Source organism: Ursus maritimus, unplaced genomic scaffold, assembly GCF_017311325.1.
Source record: "Ursus maritimus isolate PB19 unplaced genomic scaffold, ASM1731132v1 scaffold_8, whole genome shotgun sequence".
Lineage (NCBI taxonomy): Eukaryota > Metazoa > Chordata > Mammalia > Carnivora > Ursidae > Ursus > Ursus maritimus.
The window spans coordinates 12,989,648-13,010,183 of record NW_024426996.1 but is presented as its reverse complement, the minus strand read 5'-3'; the positions used below and the strand labels follow the sequence as shown (position 1 = coordinate 13,010,183).

Below are 20,536 nucleotides of genomic sequence, written 5' to 3'. Positions count from 1 at the left end.
TGTATATAGACATGATTGCACAGTAAATGACTTCCATTTAATTACCTGAAAAAATGAGATCCTAATACTGAATTCATGTAGTTGTTAAGAATATTAGACATAATGTATATTTTAAAATCTAGAATATTATAGGTTTTCCATGAAAACATATAGATACTATTGTTATTATTGTTATTTTAATCTCTCTCATTTTAACGGTAAAGGCAAAAATTCTGGGCTCACTCTTTGTTACCATAGAAAAGGTAAATGCTGAGGTCGTAATAGTTATGAGGAAATGTTTCTTAGGGAAAAAACAAGCAGTAGAAATTCGTTACACATGAATGGGTAAAAAGAGAGCAGAATTTTATCACAAGCTCTGATTTTAGATAACTCTTGAATGATTCCATCTCATACAAAGTGAAATTAATAGGTTGTCTAGACCAGTCACATCTGCAGATGCTTGGAAATGAAGAGGATGTGAATGCGGGAAAGAAAAATCTAAAAACATCTCCAGATTATGGAGCCGCCTGATATTCTCGATCTCTTTGGCAACAAAATTGCCTCCTAAAAACCACAGGCAGCATTTTCCAGGAAAGAAACAAGCCAACCTCTTCAGTCACTTTCTCTTCAATCTCCCACTCCTGGTGTAACAGAATCCGAAAGAAATTCATGTGACCCACGTTGAGAAAACACCTCTAGAAAACCCATATTTGGGGAGGTAAGGATAAAAAGTTCTCAGAACCTTAAAAATTGACTCATTAGAGTTATATGTTGGAAGTGATTGGTCTCTTTAAAAAAAAGTTTTATTTTTACTAATATTATTGTAATAATATTCATTAATTTTTTATCTATTATTTAAAATATAAAAACAACAACAAAAACAAAAACACATGATAGTTTACTTTAAAACATCTTAAAGACTCTTCAACTCTCACCTGACTGCCAGCCTATTAGAGAATCTTTGTGTTAAAATCTTCCCTTTCTGGTTTTTAATATGAACTTCTCTCTTCTCTTACAATCTCAATGCCATCCCTATTTCTATAACTTGCTTGCTCTTCCTGTTGTCATGTCAATATTTTATTTCTCATGAAGTTTAAAAAGAAACATAAAATCACAGAATTTTAGAGCCAAAATTGATCTTAAAAATAATCCAGATTAACTCTATTAAGAAACATGAGATCCAGGCAAGCTAAAGGGCTTGCCAGAACCCCATAGATAAGGGGAAAGATCCTGGCTCTGCAGATTCTGCAATGGCATTTTAAAAATGTATATACAGTCCCTCCCTTATCTGAAGGAATACACTCCAAGACCCCCAAGGGATGCCTAAAACTGCGGATAGTACTGAACTCTATATACATACTATTTTTTTCCTATACTTACATACCTATGACGAAGTTTAATTTATAAATTAGGCGCTGTAGGAAAATAATAACAATAACAATAAAATAGGACAATTACAACAAATAAAAGCTATGTGCATTGGTCTCTCTTTCTCAAAGCATCTTGTACTGTACTCACCCTTCTTGTGACGATGTGAGGTGATAAAACGCCTGTGTGATGAGATGAAGTGAGGGGAATGACGTAGCATCCTGACGTAGAGTTAGGCTACTACTGACCTCCTGATGATTCGGCAAAAGGAGGATCATCTGCTTTTAGATTCGGTTGTTCGCCGGTAACAAGCGAAACTGCGGATCGCGAAACTGCAGATAATTATTCTGAGAACCCAGCAGTTAGTTGTTCTCACCCCGTGGAGCTGATGCTAAACGCTAGTGTTATACGTAGCATCCATAGGATTAAGCATTAATAAAGGTGTGCCCTTTCACCCATTTGTTCCTCAAACATTTACTGATTTGCTAACAGGAAATGGTGGATACAAACATGAATAAGACTACGTCCCTGCCTGGAGGGAGTTTACTTGTTAGTGTAAGGAGACAAGCATGTAATGGCAATAAAGTATCGTAGGTACGTTGTGCTAGATCACGGGCAGGGTGCTTTAGGCCTACAAAAAGTCGAAGTGGCTATTTCTACTTAGGTCAAAAAAGGCTTTATAGGGGATGCCTTGATGCTTAATGTGAACTAAGTCTGGTAAGAAAATATTTCACAGGCAGGTGTGGATGGGGCTGGAGGGATATTCGAGGCACAGGTGTCATGCAGTGTGAGCAAAGGCATGGAGACTTAAACTAGCATGGCACTTTGGGGAGCTCCAATTGGCTTTGTGTGCTTGTTGCAGGGACTATAAGAAAGAGAGTCAGTGAAAGATAAGGCTGTAGAGACAGGAGAATGCCAAACCTGGGAGGACTTCATGTTCTGTGAAAAACAGCATTCACCTGGCCAGCCCTCTTTGGACACAGGAATCTTGCCCAAAGTTCTCAGCTGTAATCCATTCTGCCTGATAGTGACTTCTAATAGGAACTAAAGCAGATGTTCAATTTGGGACTTTAAGAAAGCATCAGATAATAATCAGGAATGACTCAACTTACATGGGAATTATATACATTTTGCAATAGAGTTAGTTTTTTTCATTCACTGCATAAATATTTGTTGACACAAAAACTACGGGATGAGCATATCATGGGCTTTCATTTTATTAAAAAATTCAAACATTGAAGGACTCAAATTTTAATTACTAATTATCTAATTATATTTTTAAAAACATAAATGTTATTCCATGGAATAGAGACATTAATGTGAGTTTTCCTTAATAGGGACTGGCAAAACAAACAAAACAAAACAAAACAAAACTTAGCCAAACGTGGCTAGAAATATAACTGATTTAGCTGCTTCTTTTGTTGTCCAGTTTTTGTCCTCTTTCTTCAAATTTTCTTCTGTTCTATATTCAAGGAGTCACTTTTACATATTAACCTTATAATGGATTTTCTACCAAAAATTATTCCAACATCAGATTTTTTAAAAAGATTTTATTTATTTAAGAGAGCGCGCAGAGGGAGAGTAAGAGGGAGAAGCCGACTCACCGCTTAGCAGGAAGCCCAGTGCGGGGCTGCATCTCAGTTCTACAGGGTCACGACCCAAGCCGAAGGCAGATGCTCAAGTGACTGAGCCACCCAGTGTCCCTCAAACATCAGATTTTAAATAAGAATTCTCATAAACCAATTTTGAAGAATGCTTTTTTCCCCTCAAATACATTTTGCAGAATGCTGATCACTGATTGCTTATTTTGGCAAAATGCCTTTTCTGTACTAACAGGGGCCTGAGCTGCTAGACTTTCTTTTTGTACATTACTGCAGCTTTGCCCTCCCCCCCCCAACCCCTTTCGTGTCCTGTCTGATGACAAGCTTCTGTATTGTTCCCCATGTTGCCGCAGGTATAGGCTTCTATGCTGCTGTGATTGATGTTGGGTAGAAAGAGAGACTTCCTGTCTGAGCCAGTCCCCAAATACCCACCCTTCTCCAGTATAGACACAGGGTCTCCACCATATGCCTTTTCCTATCCACAGTTTCACTGAGTTTACTACTTAACTGCCCCCCCTTAACCTCATTGGCTACACAAGTTCCAAATTTCTTAGTTGATTTTCATAAATAAAAGTCTCCTTGAGGCTCCATGAGGGTAAGAATGGTGTCCTTTAAAAAAAAAAATTAGTCCACTTTAAAGAATCTATCACTTAAAGAGTGTTAGAATGCCCTCAGAGTTGGTAATAATACTTTACTAGAAAAACACTATCTGATTCTTGAGTACCAGCAAATATTAGATATCCACATATGATAGACTATGAATTCAAGCCTAGTGCATTGAATTTATAAGAACAAACTGTGTGCTCCAAATTTGTTAAGGATGGAGAGTTGAGTGGTTAATCACTAATAACTTATTGAATATTTATTTACTCTATAACAATTCTATATGTCTAAAATGAAACTTTTTTCTTTTAAGTGAAAGTCATGTTTATCAATAGTAAGGACACTTTTTTCAGGAGCTGAATTTTATTATTTAAGTTATTGAGCAGTAGGATAAAAGTCTTACGGTGTTTGTTTTTTCTATTTCTGAAATGTTCTAATTTCATGTCTGAACTTAAAAGTAGTACCCTCTTATCTTCCACCCTTGTTTCCTTTCCTCTAATAAATAATGCCCCTCCTCCTTAGCCTACAAATGATTAATATCGTGGTAGGTTTCTGCTTAGTTACAGTTCCCAACTTCTCTATGACAGATTAGTCATAGTACCAATGTATCAGATTTTTATTTGAACACTGTTTCAGGGGGAAAAATAATTATTTGCAGAGCTGAAAAAGTTTAAGTAGTTGATTATGCCTTATGAAGAATATAAGTAGAAATATCCAAATAAACTGGAAGTTGGTATTAAAAAACTCCATAAAATGGTGACATCTGGAAACTTCAATTTTTCCATTATATGAGAATTTTCATGTCATTCAAGAAAAAAAATTCAATGTTCTTTATATGTTCCCATATGTCCTCTTATAGTGTCTATATTTTACAATCACAAATCCCTCTTTGCATTCCAGTTTAACAACTAACATTTTTCCTTTCCACATACAAGATTTACAAGGAATTTGCTCGATTTGACGTTTTGATTCTAACAACCAAGCATTAGCCTAAACAAGAATAGAAATAGATCAAGCCTCCAGATCAAGCCTCTCTGACCTAAATCATTTAACTCGTTAATTCTGACAGTTGAAAAATCTTACTCTGAAAAAAATAAGTGTCAGCAGCGCGTTTAATTACAAAAAGCAAGAAGAACGAGCTTCTTCAATAGTCAGAATGAACACACTATCCATTTCATACTTTGCAGAACTGCCTCCATTACCAATCACTTTATCTTTTCATCTCTGAAGCATCCCAGACACATTCTTTAACTGTGAACTCACAAGTCTTTCCCCTGAGTGAGATATCGGAATCAGTAGCCTTTTGAGTGAAGGTGGGAAGTGGGGAAGGAGACAATAGTGTCTACCTGGGACCGCTGAGAGCTATGACAGAACAGAACAGGAATGCTTTAGTTCTCTTGGCCTCTGTGTTCCTTGTTATTGTGTAGCGGAGCATTGTTGGGAAATATTTTCTCACCTAGCATTCCAAGAATGGAAGGCCCCACAGCTGTTTTACAGTTCTGTCATTAAATACGTGGTATGTCCTGTCCTGCCGGATTGAGAAAACAGAGAACCAGATTTGAGGTCTGAAATCCCTTTCAGAAATGCTGCCATCGTGTGGCACTTTGGAGCTATGACCGGAAGAGTCCTGCGGTGGGTCATATGGTTCAGCTCAACATGGCTCGACTCCAGCAAAACCTATTCCTATAACTCTCTAAGTTTGTATTAAATCATTCCCGTGGGCACAGAGTAAACCATAGTGAGTCCTGCGGAAATCTTGTTTTTAGAATTTGTGAACTTTCCCCTCACTAAACTGACAACATGACAAATTGATGTGGGTAATACGTTTAAAGGGAAAAAACAACTTTTAAAGGCAGAACTAAGAAATCTATTTTGAAACTTTATAACCTGTGTGCTTTATGTTTTATAGAGATAGCTGCCATCTGAATTATTGAAATGTGTGATTAGATCCCACAAATCAATAATATCAACTCATTTGGAATGCATCCAAAATAGACATACCCCCCCACGAAATGTCCACAAAACCTATGGATTATAATGATAGAATAAAACTGCAAGAAATTATTTAATCCATATTTCTATTAAAAGCAGCATTTAGTAAATAGGAGCCAACACCTTAGATAGAACTAATAATAAATAAGGCCCTTTATCTTTAATCTCGCGCACAATTCTTACAGTGGGGGTGTGAGGTAAAAGTGCAACCCCCACTTCACAACTGAGAAAAGTAGATGAAGTTAAGTCATCTCAGAACAATATTAAATATTTAAAATGGACTCAGAGCTTTGCTACCCCTAATTTCTGTTCCAACATTCAAAATTCATCTGTATTTTTCTTTCATTTAAATACCTTTTAAATACCCAGTAAAGTTTTTTTTTTTAATATAGAAAAACGTTTTTAATTTTATTTATTAGGTAACAAAGTTTATATATCCTGGGAGAAAAACTAGAAAAAAGAGGATTCATAAATCAATCCATTCCTGTAGAGATGTGCAAATTACCCTATTGATGTGCACAGTTTAAAGATCTTACCCCAAACCTCATTCTAATAACCTAGTCCACTTAAAGACATTACAAATGATGACTACATGTTCTTCCCAAAAATTGCAGGCCTGGTTAACACACGCAGTGCTTGAAATACACGTGTAATATGTGCAAAGCATTGTTAGTTTTACACATACTAATTCATTTAAAACTTCTCACAACCCCCATGAGCTCGGTAATATCATGTGCATTTATTGGACAGATGAAGAAACAAAACCAGGCCGGCTAAGTGATTTGCCCAAGGTCACATTGCTAATGGGTGTCAGTGTGGAACCCAGAGCCACACTCTGGCCCCAGAAGCAGCCTTCTCAAGCAGAAACACTCCCAGTCAGAAGCTGCTTTACTTCTGCAGTATAGAGAGTAAATTACCATTCTTCGGTCTTATATAGCAAATTATCCGATTCACCACCTCCAAACAATTCAAACAGTGCGACAAAAATTCGTGTCCTTGAGAGGTCATTGTAAATCCAACTTAAGGGGCATAAACATAGAATTTAGTGTTAGTAATGTCATTTGTGAAAATGACTAGCTGCTACGTACTTGAAATCACACTGAGCCTCTAGCGAAGGGTGGAGGGAGCCTCTCTGAACAATAGCCTTGCAGCTGTTAAGTGTAATTGTGAGGCAAATTGGGTTGCATATACTACCTTAATCTGTTATTTAACCTGAAAGAAACAAAAATCTATTCCATTTCATTTTATTTAAGACTGATTTATGTTAATACTCTTTCCTTCTAATTCAGACATTATCAACTCTCTAAAGGAACTAGTCATTCCTCCCCACCTTTTTACAGGACCCCTAGATGCCCTTCCATGGTGCTGACTGCCAATCCCATAAATGAAAAAGCTAGTTAATGATATTGTACATCAGTAATGTTTTAACTGTAGAGTAGTTTGTGCATTTGTTTCTTTGTTTTTTAACCACAAAAACCAGAGGGGGAAGTGTGGGAGCAAGTGGGTTGGGCAGTGGCAAAAAAACCTCATGACACATTTCTCCGCCTCCCTGTGTTGGTGGAGAATGTCTGGAGCAGCATTTAAATTCTGGGAGGTCCTGGTTGTCAGCAGCAGGAAGAGAAGGCGAGCAGTGCAGCATCAACCAGGACTGGGCTCTCTTCTCAGCCAGCCACAGAGCAAGGTAAGCCCGCGCTTCCTCTGTCCTAGGCATTCAACTTCATTGCTGTCCTAGGCATTCGGCTTCCTTTCCGGGGGGAAGGGCAAGTTCTAATGAAAAGTGTTGAACTGTAAAGCTGTTAAGCAGACTTACATACACTGTTCTAGTCTTTTAATGGAGCATGCCAGATACGTTGCAGATTTCCTGGAGGAAAGGTAACCGGTTAGTTTGAAAGCCAGTCAATTATATAACTCAAAAATACTTGGAGTCCTCAAAAGAACTGAAACTCTTTCTTCCAGTCAGAACAAAAAGAAAAATTCTATGCTCCTTTTGAATGACTATATATACATTATTTTTAATGGGTAAATGGCTGTGGAAGCATTTAAAAGGAAAAGGATCTTTAGTGGTAATGTAAGCTAATAATTATGCTATGCTTTAATGATTTAATGTATCCATCCTATTTTCAAGGGGAAAAAAAACCCTTTCTGAATATTTTACTTCTGTATTCAGCTGTTAAATTTTTCACCAAAATATCTGTATGACACTATGCAGACTTATAATCTTCACTGGGAAAGCTGTTGACTATTTTCAGTGTTTTGGGTTTTGTTTCAAATTTCTAGAATGTCTTTTTTAAATAACTGAGATTTGAGACAGCCTCATTTTTCCTAAGTAGTAACTTTTTAATAATTTAAGCAAAAAATCGCACTTAATATGCATGCTGGAAAAATGAAGAAAGCAAGTGTCTTTGTATAGTTTCATTTTCTTTCTGTGTTTTTCTTCCCTGAGAAATAAATATTCCAACACTAGCTTATTATTTTAATTAAATTACTCGTGATCAGTTTTTAGGCTGAGATAGCTGGAGCTATCGGGTAGTAATGGTCTAATCCCTGGAACTCTAAATTCTTGAAGTCGAATATAGACTTGTGAGATTCCTCTCTCCCTTGCCTAATAGTGAGAGATGGAGTAAAGAGGAGGCGTTACGAATAGTAACTCAAAAGACCACAGTGATTGAGACACAAGTTTTCTCCAAAAGGTAGAAAATATTCTACAGAAAATAGATTTTATTTGTAATGATTTTGTAATGTGGTAGCATAAAGAGGTATCACCGTTTTACCCTATGAAGAAATCAAATATTCCTTACAAAATATTTTGCAGGAAAAATCACCATGAGAATTGCAGTGATTTGCTTTTGCCTCTTGGGCGTTGCCTTCGCCATTCCCGTGAGTACAGCTGACTCTTAAAGGAAATTTCTCAAAATGAATGAATTGTGTACTCCCCTGGGCTAGGAACACATTCACATTGTAATCTTTCTTCATCTTTTCTGTTTCAAAGATTAAGCAGCCTGATTCCGGGAGCTCTGAGGAAAAGCAGGTAAGCATCTTTTAGGTTTATCACGTAGTCACATTACTTAAGCAGCTGTATGGGAGGCACCACAAACATATTTGTTGCCATTTTACTTCTTTTCATAGTCAGGCTGTTAATTGGTGAGTATTTATTGACTGCCGGCTTTCAACCTAAGCCAGTATTAAGTACAGTTACAGATGGTCTCCGACTTCATGATGGTTCCATTTACAATTTTTCAACTTCACGATGGTGGGAAAGTCATTTGCATTTAGTAGGAACCATGCTTCAGATTTTGAATCTTGATCATTTCCGGGGCTCGCGAAGTATGGTCCAATACTCTCTTGTGATGCTGGGGTAGAGAGTCGAGGCACGCAGTCAGTCACGCCATCACGAGGTAAACACCTGAATGCTTTCAGCCATTCTGTACCCATACAACCATGTCATTTTTCAGTTTCAGTATAGTAGTCAATACATTAAATGAGATATTCAACACTTTATTATAAAATAGGCCTTGCGTTAGATGCTTTTGCCCAACTGCAAGGTAATGTAAGCATTCTGAGCCTGTTTAAGGTAGGCTAAGTGGCGCCATCATGGCCAGTAGGTTAGATGTATTAAATGCATCTTTGATCTACCATATTTTTTTTTTAAAGATTTTTTATTTATTTATTCGACAGAGATAGAGACAGCCAGCGAGAGAGGGAACACAAGCAGGGGGAGTGGGAGAGGAAGAAGCAGGCTCATAGTGGAGGAGCCTGACGTGGGGCTCGATCCCGTAACCCCGGGATCACACCCTGAGCCGAAGGCAGACGCTTAACCGCTGTGCCACCCAGGCGCCCCTGATCTACCATATTTTTAACATGCGATGGGTTTATTGGGACATAACCACATTGCAAGTTGAGGAAGATCTGTATAGTTTCTAGTAAATAAATGCTCTTAATACCAAACTAGTTGTTTTATATAATAAAATAATGCTCTGGCGCATTATCATTTATGTAAAAGGAATTCTATGAAGTCATGTGACTTTTTCTTTCCATGAGTCATCATACTGCACTAGACATAGAAAACCCCATCTTTTGCTTTACTAAGTTTGAAATTTGTCTCACACACTGGACAGTTTGTATGACCATAATATTCATAATATTTCCTAAGATATTAGTCAAGAAGCCCATTATAAAAAGAAAGGTTTTTATGCTGTTTGGATCTCTTTCGCTTGTCAGCTGACTTTAGAGAACAACTTTCTAACCGAACATAAGACCAAATCCATAGATGTACATGCCCCAAAACAGGAGAAACTGCCAGCAAACAACAAACGGGCATTGTCCTGAGGAGCTCAGACAAAAGGCACAGGGAGTTCAATCCCAGAGGAACAGAATAAAGGCCTGTGTAGAGTTGCCTGGGGTCACTGAAAGGAGATTGCTTAACGAAGACATTAGGAGAAGTATTGCTGCATGTGTTTGGGTGCGCAAGTGGGTGGCTACAGGCACGTCTGTTTTCCGACTGATTTGAGAAAAGAAGTATTGAAGCACAATAATAGGCCAGAAAACTTAACATTTCCAGAAAAGATAGAGTTTACACTATTTGAGGCAAGAATTGGTGCCTTTTTCATAGAATAAATATGGCCCATAAAGCTATGACAGTATAAATTATTCAATTATATTTAGTAGATAAGTGAAGAACCCAACCTTCCAGAATCCTAGCAATTCAGAGCTCGCAGGATATATGTGAAAGGTATAAGGCTATACCTCTGAAGGTGAAGGTCGGTTATCTGTGAGTGTTAACGACTGTTAGGGGGGGTTAATGGGTTTGTTTTGTTCATCTATATTGTCTTCATATTACCTTGTTCTAAATCATAAATTTAACTTATAAATGCCTTCTGTCTGAGCCCATATTACATGTAGCAGCAGGAAATATATATATTAAATATATATGTTATACCATATTTACATATCGTTTTTATATATTTCTAAAGAAAAAAGAGAGGGAAACTTGTAACTCCCTAGAGCAGCAGTTTCACATCTTGCTTAGGCAAGGAGCCCCTTCCTTCAGCAAAAGCTTTCAAAGAAGCCCAATATGAAGTTGCTCTGGTTGGAGCCAGCCCTGGAGGAAACCCCAAGTGCTACTGACCCTTCGCCTCCCTGCCCCTCCCCCACCCGGTGGCTGGCTGTGAAAGGGACCCTGTGGAACGGCCAGGGCTCTTATTCTCAATGACAGGGATGGGAACGGATTGGCTCTGGGTGATACAGCCCATCAGATGACACTTATTCAGAGCAATTTCCACTCCTCTGCACTAGGATAATCATTTTCCAGATAAATAACTTGGCTAAAGGAAAGACCATTCCATTCACGTCTCTGGCACCTTGGAGCAATAGAACTTTTGTGCAATGATGTTACTATTAAAATAATATCATATTTCTGCATGGTCCGCCCAGAAGGCAATGAGACACATGTGGCAACTGAACTCACAATGTAGCTAGTGAGACTGAGGAACTGAATTTTTAATTATATTTCATTTTAATTAAATGAAATAACCACATGTTATATGGCCGGAGGATCCTGTATCAGACAGCACAGCCTTAGAGAGTTCCTCCTTGTTCCATAGAGGAAACAGTGAAGATCCCCACTAATTAAGGGCACCTCTGCTTTAGATGTGTTTTATCTGAGGGACAGTTCCAGCTAGCGAGCACAGAACAGGAGTGCACGGTGTTCAGCACGCACAGAATGCGTCACTGCGAAGAGCCAGTTTGGCTGGATTTGAACCCTGGCTCTGCCACTCGCTACCACTTAACTTCTTTGTGGCTGAGCTTCTCCCGATCTGTAAAATGGGAATGATAACGATACCCATCTCACAGGGGGTTGAGAGGATTAAACGAATAAATATTGGTAAATCACCTTGAAAGGATGCCTGACCTAAGTAAGTGCTATGTAAGAGTATATTACATGAATCTGTAAGAAAAAGGAAATGATAAAAGAGGTATCTAAGGCTCTGGTTGACCATATACTGGCATCTTATGCTTGTCCATCAAGATCCGTGAAGGATAGTTGTTTTTTCAGTGTATCACTTATGTGATAAAATCTTATGTTTCCTTTTTTAATAATGACAAATATGCAACATTTTTTGTAGCTTTACCACAAATACCCAGGTGCTGTAGCTACTTGGCTAAAGCCTGACCCATCTCAGAAGCAGACTTTCCTAGCACTACAGGTATTTTTCATTTTAACTAATTTTAAGAATTAAATGTCTCACATTTAGAGAACAACACAAAGTAGCCAGCATCATGCAGGCCATTCAGGCCAATTAAATGGATCCTTCCCGCCTGTTGGTAAACGTGAGCTTAGGATAGCAGTTGATCTGGTTATGTTGGCCTTTCCCCCCTTACAAGGCCGCCTACTTAAGAGGCTACAAAACGAGACCTGCTTTGGATAGAAAAGGCTAACTTTTGAATTAAAGTGTGAGACATGTTTGATGTAAACTGATATGTGTCCCTCCTTCTTCAGAACACTGTGCTCTCTCAAGAAACTGATGACTTCCAACAAAAGGTGAGTTCTCACTGTGAATCAGAAGCCGACCACGCCTTGGATAGATGAAAGAAGCCACTCTTTCTCTGATGACATGGCCTGGGTTCGATTCTGACAATATTCTAGTTAGCAAATTTTACAGTAAATTTCCAATTTAAAACTGGCTCAGGAAGAAAACATGTATTTACTAAACGTCAGAAATACCAGGTTTCTTCAGATAAGTTTAGTGTGGCAGGAAATGTTTACCAATGTCTGTTATTTGAAATACTAAGCCTCTTAACATTTTATTTAAGGTATTTTGTAGATGTCTTATCTAATATCTGATAAGCATCTAATAACGCTGACAAAAGCCAAGATTTTGTCTAAGGGAACATTTCTGTTCCTAACATAATGGTTTCTGTGACAGCTATTCTTTTTATTAGGACTACTGATACATTCGCTAAAGAGATAATTAAAATTTATTTTCCTTATGAATCTCTAATTAGGAAAGTTAGATAAATAATCCAGTATATTTGCTAATCGGAAGTTTAATAGACATTCAGTGGTTCATTTGGTTGATAGATTTGAGTTGCAGTTTATACATAAGCGTAATGGAGTCAGCTTTTGCTTATCCATGCTGATAAGGGGGTGGTTTTAGGTTTTGATGCATGCATTAATATATGGATGCTCCCATCTCCCGAGAATTCTCATTTCAAATAAAGGATAATTTACAATTACGTATCTGTATTTATTTCATCATTGAATTTGGTAAATTAAATAATGTCTAATATGAACAAGGAAAAACAATGTTATCGAAAGAAATGTCATATGGCTTGAAAATGTCTATGAAAGTAATTATTTATGGAAAAGCAAGAAAAATACCTCAGATTATGGTTCCATTTATCCTGGTGTTAAAAAAGAAATTGGAAGATACTCACTTTTGCTCCTAGAAGCCACTGAATACATTGTTGTGAATGCAAAGATTCTGAAACCAAATTAGTTTGAAAGACTAATGCACTCTAAAGACTAAGGGAAAATAAAAACCCTTACCCCAATTTTTCTGGCCATCTTGTTTTTTAGACCCTCTCAAGCAAGTCCGATGAAAGCCACGATGATGTGGATGAAGATGACGGAGACGATGTGGATAGCCAGGATTCCGTTGATTCTAATGACGTAGATGACAACTCTAACCAGTCTGATGAATCTGATGAACTGGTCACGGATTTTCCCACGGACTTTCCAGCAACCCAATTCTTCACTCCAGCTGTCCCCACAAGAGACTCAAATGATGGCCGAGGTGATAGTGTGGCTTATGGACTGAGGTCCAGATCTAAGAAGTCCCACAGATATGAAGTCCAGGTAAATCCTTGAACAGACACATCAGATATTTATGATTAGAGCCCGATTCTAGGAAACCAGAGTGTGCATGTTGACATTCATTCATTCATTCATTCAGTAAGCATTATTAATTTATGACTTTTTAAAAGATTTTTAAAACATATTTATTTTAGAGAAAGAGAGAGCAGGGGGACTGGTAGAGGTGGAGGGAGAGGGACAAGCAGACTCCACGCTGAGCTCACGACCCTGAGCTCATGACCTGAGACGAAATCAAAAGTCTGGCACTTAACTGGCTGAGCCACCCCAGCACCCCTAATTTATGACTATTGAACACAAAACCTTTTTTCACTTGGTGATTTTATGGTTAAGCCCATGCAATTCTCCCTACTTTTGTCTCTCAATCACAACGATTATTTCCCAAATCCTGGCTATAAAGTATTTATTCTATTCACTTTTTTAGATTAAAGAAAAGAACTTTGGAAAACAGCAATTATTTTCACAATACAATGGTCATGTTTTGAAGTTAAATACCTAAGAAGAACTGTAGAGTTGCAAATTGTGCTGGATCTGTAGTCGAAGGATCTGAATTCGACACATAGCCTTGCTGCTTACTAATCATTTGACTTTTTAACTTTCAATTCACTTTCCCTTTATGTAAAGCAGAAATCGTGAGACCTACGTCATAGTCTTTATCATATGCATAATGACGTATCTATTAAACTAAGAAGATGAATATGTGAAAAGGCTCGGTAAAAAAACCAAAGTAACTTGCTAGTCCTGTTTCTTGCTTCAGCCAAATTTAGACAATTTTCAGTATAATTGGCCTAAAAGTTAAAAAGCAGAATTACAATGTTCCCATCCCTGGCTCTTCATTTAATTCTCCTTCCATTTGTTCTGTGATTCAGTATCCTGATTCTACAGAGGAGGACTTGACATCACTTGTGAAAAGTGGGAGTATGGAAGATGACTTCAATGCCGTCCTTCTTTCCCAGACAGTGCGGGGGACTTCCGACGGGGACAGCCATGCGAAAGACAGTCAGGAAACAAGTCAGCTGGATGACCACAGTATGGAAACCAAGAGCCGCAGGCACACCAGAGAGTATAAGCTGAGAGCAAGTGATGAGAGCGATAGGCATTCCCATGAGATTGATAGTCAGGAAAACTCTGAAGTCAGCAGTGAACTTGTCAGCCAAATAGTTCAAAGCCATGAAAAGGGGCTTGTCCTAGATTCCAAGAGTGAGGAAGATAAACACCTGAAATTTCACACTTCTCATGAATTAGATAGTGCATCCTCGGAGGTCAATTAAAAGGAGAAAATGCAATTTCTTACTCTGCTTTTAGTAAAAAGAAAAAATACATTGTAGCAGGATGGGAAAGAATATGAAATGCTTATTTCTCAGCTTAGTTGGTGAATGTATATGTATATGGATCTGGAAATAGGTCCTGTTTTTGATCATTAGTCTAGTGTGTAGCTTCATGGTAACACCCTTGTGAATTAAAAGCTTCAGGGTTTGGTCTATGTTCTTTTCATATAAGAAATGCAAGCTATCACTGCATTGTAATGTTTGCTATTCTTTTATGAATAGAAATTTATGTAGAAGCAAACAAAACACTTTACACACTTATAAAAGAATATAAAATTTTATGTCACTATAATCTTTTGTTTTTTTAATTAGTGTATATTTGGTTGTGATTATTTTTTGTGTGTGTGAATAAATCTTATGTCTCAAATATAATGAGTTTGGTAGCATCTTTTTCTTTTTTTTTTCTTTCTTTTTTCTCTTTTTTTCCTGCAGCTGAAATATAAATGACATATAACATTGTGTAAGTTTAAGGTACACCACATGATGATTTGATACACTCTTATACTGCAAAATGATCACCACCACAACATTAGTTAACATCCCTATCTTGTCACCTTCTCTATCCTAATCATTTTTTTTTTTTTTTGTGGTAAGAGCATTCAAGATGTACTGTCTTAGCAATCAGTTGCTACTTTAATGAACCTGCTAAACTTAGTAGAGAGCAATCCAGAGTCTGCTGGATCAACCGTACAGTTTCGGGCTGAGCTAGGGTTCCTAGTTAAAGAAATAGGATTCAAGTTGAGGTTGATGTTCAGCCAGAAATCCTCCAACCATGCAGGACCCTGACACCCAGGGGAACACCTTTTTCTAATTTTCACAAAGCTGATATAAAAGCTAATGAAAGCCTAGCTGCAATCACAAATCAATTTTATTGTTTCTCATCACTCACCGTTAATTTGCTCGGTAAATTTATTGCTTTGTTGCCTTTGGATGAAAAACTGACAGTTTCCATAGCAGTTTTGTCCCATAGCTATTTGGATCACCTGTAGATAATAAACGGTCCCCTTCTATTGGAAAATTTTTAAGTGCAGTTTCAGGTAATAATCAAGCTTTTCAATTTCATTCAAAACTAAAAGTTCTGGAAGCGTGAAGTGGAGCAAGCATCTTTACTTCCATGTCTTGCTCCTCTGCTCTTTCGAAAATTAGAAATTCCATTTGGAAATTTTAAAATTCTCTATTAAGTAACATTTAGGACAAAAGGGGGAAAATTAAGGGGAAGAATTTCTAAAAAAGAACCATAATGAAAACACAAAATCAATAGAATATAGTTAAATCAGTGATCACAGAAAAATCATAGCCTTAAATTCTTGCAGCAACAAACACATCAAAAAATGAAAATAAATAAATAGAGCTCCCATCTTAAAAATTAGGAAAGAACAACAAAGTAAAGCAAAAGGAGGCAGAAGGAAGGAAATAATAAACTTAAAAGCAAAAGTAATGAGGTAGAGACAGAAAAATAGCAGAAACTGATAAATCCAAATGCTGACTTTTTGTAAAACAACAACAAAATAGATAAACCATTAACTCACCCAGTAAAGGAAGAAAGGCAGAAAAAACAAATCAGAAATACAAACAAGGAGATAACCAATGACATTAGTAAGTTTTTAAATATTGAAAGAGACTACTTTACACAACTCAATGCAAATAAAATGGAAAACCTAGGTAAACTGGATTATTTTCTAAGAAAATACAACTTATCAAAATTGACTTTGTTATACTTGGAAAGCATAAGTAGACAGATTTCCATAGAAGAAAGACAAAAAGTTATCGAGAACTATAAAAACTAGATCCAAATGATTTTACAGGGGAATTCTATCAAACCCTCAAAGACCAGATAAGCCCAATCCCATTAAATTGTAGAACAGAAGGAAAACTCTCAATGATCTCTATGAAACAAGTATAATTCTGAGACCCAAACCTGGTAAGATTACACACACCCACACACACACACAAGAAAACTATAAAGCAGTCTCAGTCATACTAGCAATGGAACAATCCTAAATAAAATGTCAGCAAACAGAATCTAAAATCAAGTTTAAAGAGTGCATCATAATCAAGAGGGGTTTATTCCCAGACATTGAAGCTTCAATATTAGTAAATTCATTCCTATAGTTCATCATATAGTTAGATCTAAAGAGAAAGATGTTATATGATTAGATGTATAGGTGACAAAAAGGACTTTGTTTTAGTCAGCTATTACTAGGGTGAAAATAGTGAGTAACAAATACCCCCAGTATCTCAGTGGCTTTTAATGTCAAATATTTCCTTTGTTCTCACTCACCAGTCTGTGGGTTGGCAGGGATGCTTATGCTTCAGGCTACAGGATGAATTCAAGTCTCCTCCATATGCTTCTCCATTTGGGATCAGCAACTACCCAGGGCATGTCTTTCTGATGGTAGAGGTGGAAACACAAGAGGGGTGAGCAGAAACATATGATGCTTTGGACTCTGAACTTGACACACGACTACTGTTGATCAAATTCCATTGTTTAAAGCAAGTCACATGCTTAAACCCAAAATCAGTGTACTGGTAAAGTATTCTCTCCCAACAATAAATCATGATAGAAGGGAAAAAAGAAATAATTGTGAACACATAGTAAAATGTACCACAGCCTTTGATAAATTTCAACACTCATTCATAATTTCAGAAAAATAAAATAAAAATTAAGATATACTTTCTTAACATGATGAAATATTTTATACCTCAACTCAAAAACCAGCATCCTACTTAATAGAGAAACAATTCTCTGTAGAATAAAGCAGTTATTTCCTCTGCTTTGCTACTATGTAACAAAGTATTGGAGATAAAAGCTAATAATCATAGGGGCGCCTGGGTGGCACAGCGGTTAAGCATCTGCCTTCGGCTCAGGGCGTGATCCTGGCGTTATGGGATCGAGCCCCACATCAGGCTCTTCTGCTATGAGCCTGCTTCTTCCTCTCCCACTCCCCCTGCTTGTGTTCCCTCTCTCGCTGGCTGTCTCTATCTCTGTCAAATAAATAAATAAAATCTTTAAAAAAAAAAAAGCTAATAATCATAAGCATTTAGATGCATAAGACTTGAGAAATAATTAAATTATATCTCTATGTAGATCATGTAATACTACACCTAGAAAACAAAGAATCAATACTAAAGATAATAATATCTGAAACGTGCCATAATATAAAATTTACCTGATACATATATACAAAAATGCAAACAGTAATCATTTAAAAGATACAATGTCATTTAATATAGAAACCAAAAAAGGATAAAATACTTAAGGAAACGTGCCAAAATTTATTAGAAAAACTGCGGTAAGTGAAAAGCACTTCTGTAAGCTAAAAAAGTCTTGAAGAAATCAAAAGACATCATTTGTTCTCATACAGGACAACTCAACACCATAAAGACGACAATCCTCCCCAAGTAATATGTAAATGTGATTCCAATTAAAATAAAGGTAAGCTTTTTCCTAGAGTTACGCAAGCTAATTCTAAAGTTCATATGGATGGACCATGAGAGACTGTGGACTCTGAGAAACAAACTGAGGGCTTCAGAGGGCAGGGGGGTGGGGGATTGGGATAGGCCGGTGATGGGTGGTAAGGAGGGCACATATTGCATGGTGCACTGGGTGTTATACGCAACTAATGAATCATGGAACATTGCATCAAAAACCAAGGATATACTGTATGGTGACTAACATAACATAATAAAAAATTATTATAAAAAATAAATAAATAAAGTTCATATGGAAAAATAAACACACAATAATGGAAGGAAAATCCTGAAAAATAAAAGCAGTAAGAGAGGACTAGCCCTAACAAGTATTAAATCAGACTATAAAGCCTCTCTAATAAAAACACTGTCATACCGGCAAACAAATGGAATGGGAAGGGAATAGAAAATCCGAAAATAGACCCAAGTACATATGGAAATTACTTGACAGCATCTAAGATCACTTGGGAAAAGACAGACTTTTGAGTAAATGGTGTTGAGTGACTGGATATTCCTTTGGAAAAAGATAAAACTGGTTCCATATCTCACACTATCCATCAGAATAATCTCCAAAGAGACCAGAGATGTAAATTTAAAAGGAAACTATAAAAACATTAGACACATACGTGAGGGAGTTACTTTATAACTTGGGTGTGGGGAAGCTTTTCTAACCATGAGAAGACTCGATCCCATATCACCTGCTATAAACTAAATGTTCTTGTCCCTCTAAAATTCATATGTTGAAACCTGATCTCCAACACGAGGGTATTAGGGTCGGGGCCTTTGGGAGGTGACTAAGTCATGAGAGTGGAGTCCTCATGAATGGGATCAGTGTCCTTACAAAAGAGACCCCTGAGAGTTCCCTGGCGCCTTCTACCATGGCAGGGGTGGGGGTAGGGGGCACAGTAAGAAAATGGCTGTCTGTGAACCAGGAAGCAGGCCCTTACCAGACACCAGCTCTACGGATGCCTTGGTCTTGAATTTCCCAGCCTCTAGAACTGTGAGACGTAAATGTCTGTTGTTCATAAGACATCAGGTCTTTTTTGGTATTTTTGTTACAATAGCTCAAACAAGCTAAGACACCACCATCCTTGAAATCATCATTAATGAGGTGCAGCAACCCCTTGGCCTCCCATTATTCTTGCTTCATCTGCCACTTCATCACCATCAGCCACAGGCGATAGCTTTATTGATTGTGTTGCCCCTGCCCGCCGCAGAATACAAGCATCCCATTTCCTCCTGGCAAGTGGCTTCACACTGTGGTCAAATCCTAGGATGCACCAAATTAATCCAGTTAATCCCCAAAACTAAGGTTCAGACTTCATGAGAGAGAATGGAGTTGTAGCCCAGGGGATGGCAGAGAAGTTTGCTGTGTTATCCTGGGCCACAGCCGATCCATAGCTGGGGGGCTGTAGCTGGCAAACAGGACACTTCCCACTGGAGTACCAGGAGGCTGAGGCTGGCAAGCAGGAAACCCCCGACCACGACTGCAGAGCAAAACCCTGCAGGCCAAGGGGCCAGGAAAGCTCACCGGAGAGTGAGGGACCCTGGGTGTTCTTGCACAGTGCTGGCAGCAGCTCCACGGCTCCACCAGACTGATGACCAGAAAGATAGGACACCAGCCAGCAAAAGAAGCCCGTTTCCTGCAGCGTCCCTCCAGTGCCATCTACTGACAAAGCTTGCCATCGTGCCAGCTGGCCAAGGCAGCACGTGCACAGGGTCCAATCCAGTACCACAAAGCGGGACAGCCCTAAACTGATAGCTGTCACAGGCTCTTTGGAGGAAAAAGCTGATTTCCCCTCCTTGGGCAAAACAAGTAAAAAATAAGCCTGGGAAATCTCTTCAGTGATAGAATGCAAGGAAGCCTTCAAAGAAAAATGGGGTCATAACCAAGGCACCAAAGACCAAACTTGAAGGGGATTTCCATTCGCCAAAACTGGAGTGATTTGAGAATAAAAAGAACAATGGCCATAATGAATTATAACAAATTGAATTTTTTTTAGTTTCTTTGGTACATAGCGAAACTATAAGAGAGAGCATAAAAGAAGGAAAGGTCTTCTTTACAGATGAATGCCAGCTAGTAGTAAATGTAGGAGGAATGATAAAATTAGAAAATCAGTTTGCAACCCACAGTGTAACACTGACTCAGGAAATGATCACTAATGAGTGTTAAAAGAATTGCAGAAAAGGTTATTGGCAACAGGATGCTCCCCTCATCCTAGAAGTTCACCCCACAAATTAGTAATTCCAAAACAAGAAGATGCTTCTAACTAGAGAGTTTTGGTGATCACCATCTTTACCTAGTAATCAAACTTAGCTTCACA

General features: G+C 37.9%; 1 protein-coding gene across 2 annotated transcripts; it reads left to right on the top strand.

The window, feature by feature from the left end:
- The first annotated feature begins 7,099 nt into the window (after positions 1-7,099).
- Positions 7,100-15,116, top strand: SPP1 (secreted phosphoprotein 1). Of its 2 annotated transcripts, XM_008707124.2 has the most exons (7): positions 7,100-7,224; positions 8,356-8,420; positions 8,533-8,571; positions 11,666-11,746; positions 12,040-12,081; positions 13,120-13,398; positions 14,283-15,116. In XM_008707124.2, exons 2-7 carry the CDS (start codon positions 8,367-8,369, stop codon positions 14,682-14,684), a joined length of 897 nt encoding a protein of 298 aa, XP_008705346.1. In that variant the 5' UTR covers positions 7,100-7,224; positions 8,356-8,366; the 3' UTR covers positions 14,685-15,116. The 2 variants fall into 2 exon arrangements, with proteins under 2 accessions (XP_008705346.1, XP_008705347.1); XM_008707125.2 differs by lacking the exon at positions 11,666-11,746 and having other exon boundaries at positions 14,283-15,115.
- The last annotated feature ends 5,420 nt before the right edge of the window (positions 15,117-20,536 follow it).

Bases quoted from the DNA above. Each gene is read 5' to 3' on its own strand.
- SPP1 (XM_008707124.2), top strand. From the start codon at position 8,367: ATGAGAATTGCAGTGATTTGCTTTTGCCTCTTGGGCGTTGCCTTCGCC. The intron at 8,572-11,665 runs GTAAGCATCTTT...CATTTTTTGTAG, and splicing joins GGAGCTCTGAGGAAAAGCAG to CTTTACCACAAATACCCAGG. The intron at 12,082-13,119 runs GTGAGTTCTCAC...CTTGTTTTTTAG, and splicing joins CTGATGACTTCCAACAAAAG to ACCCTCTCAAGCAAGTCCGA.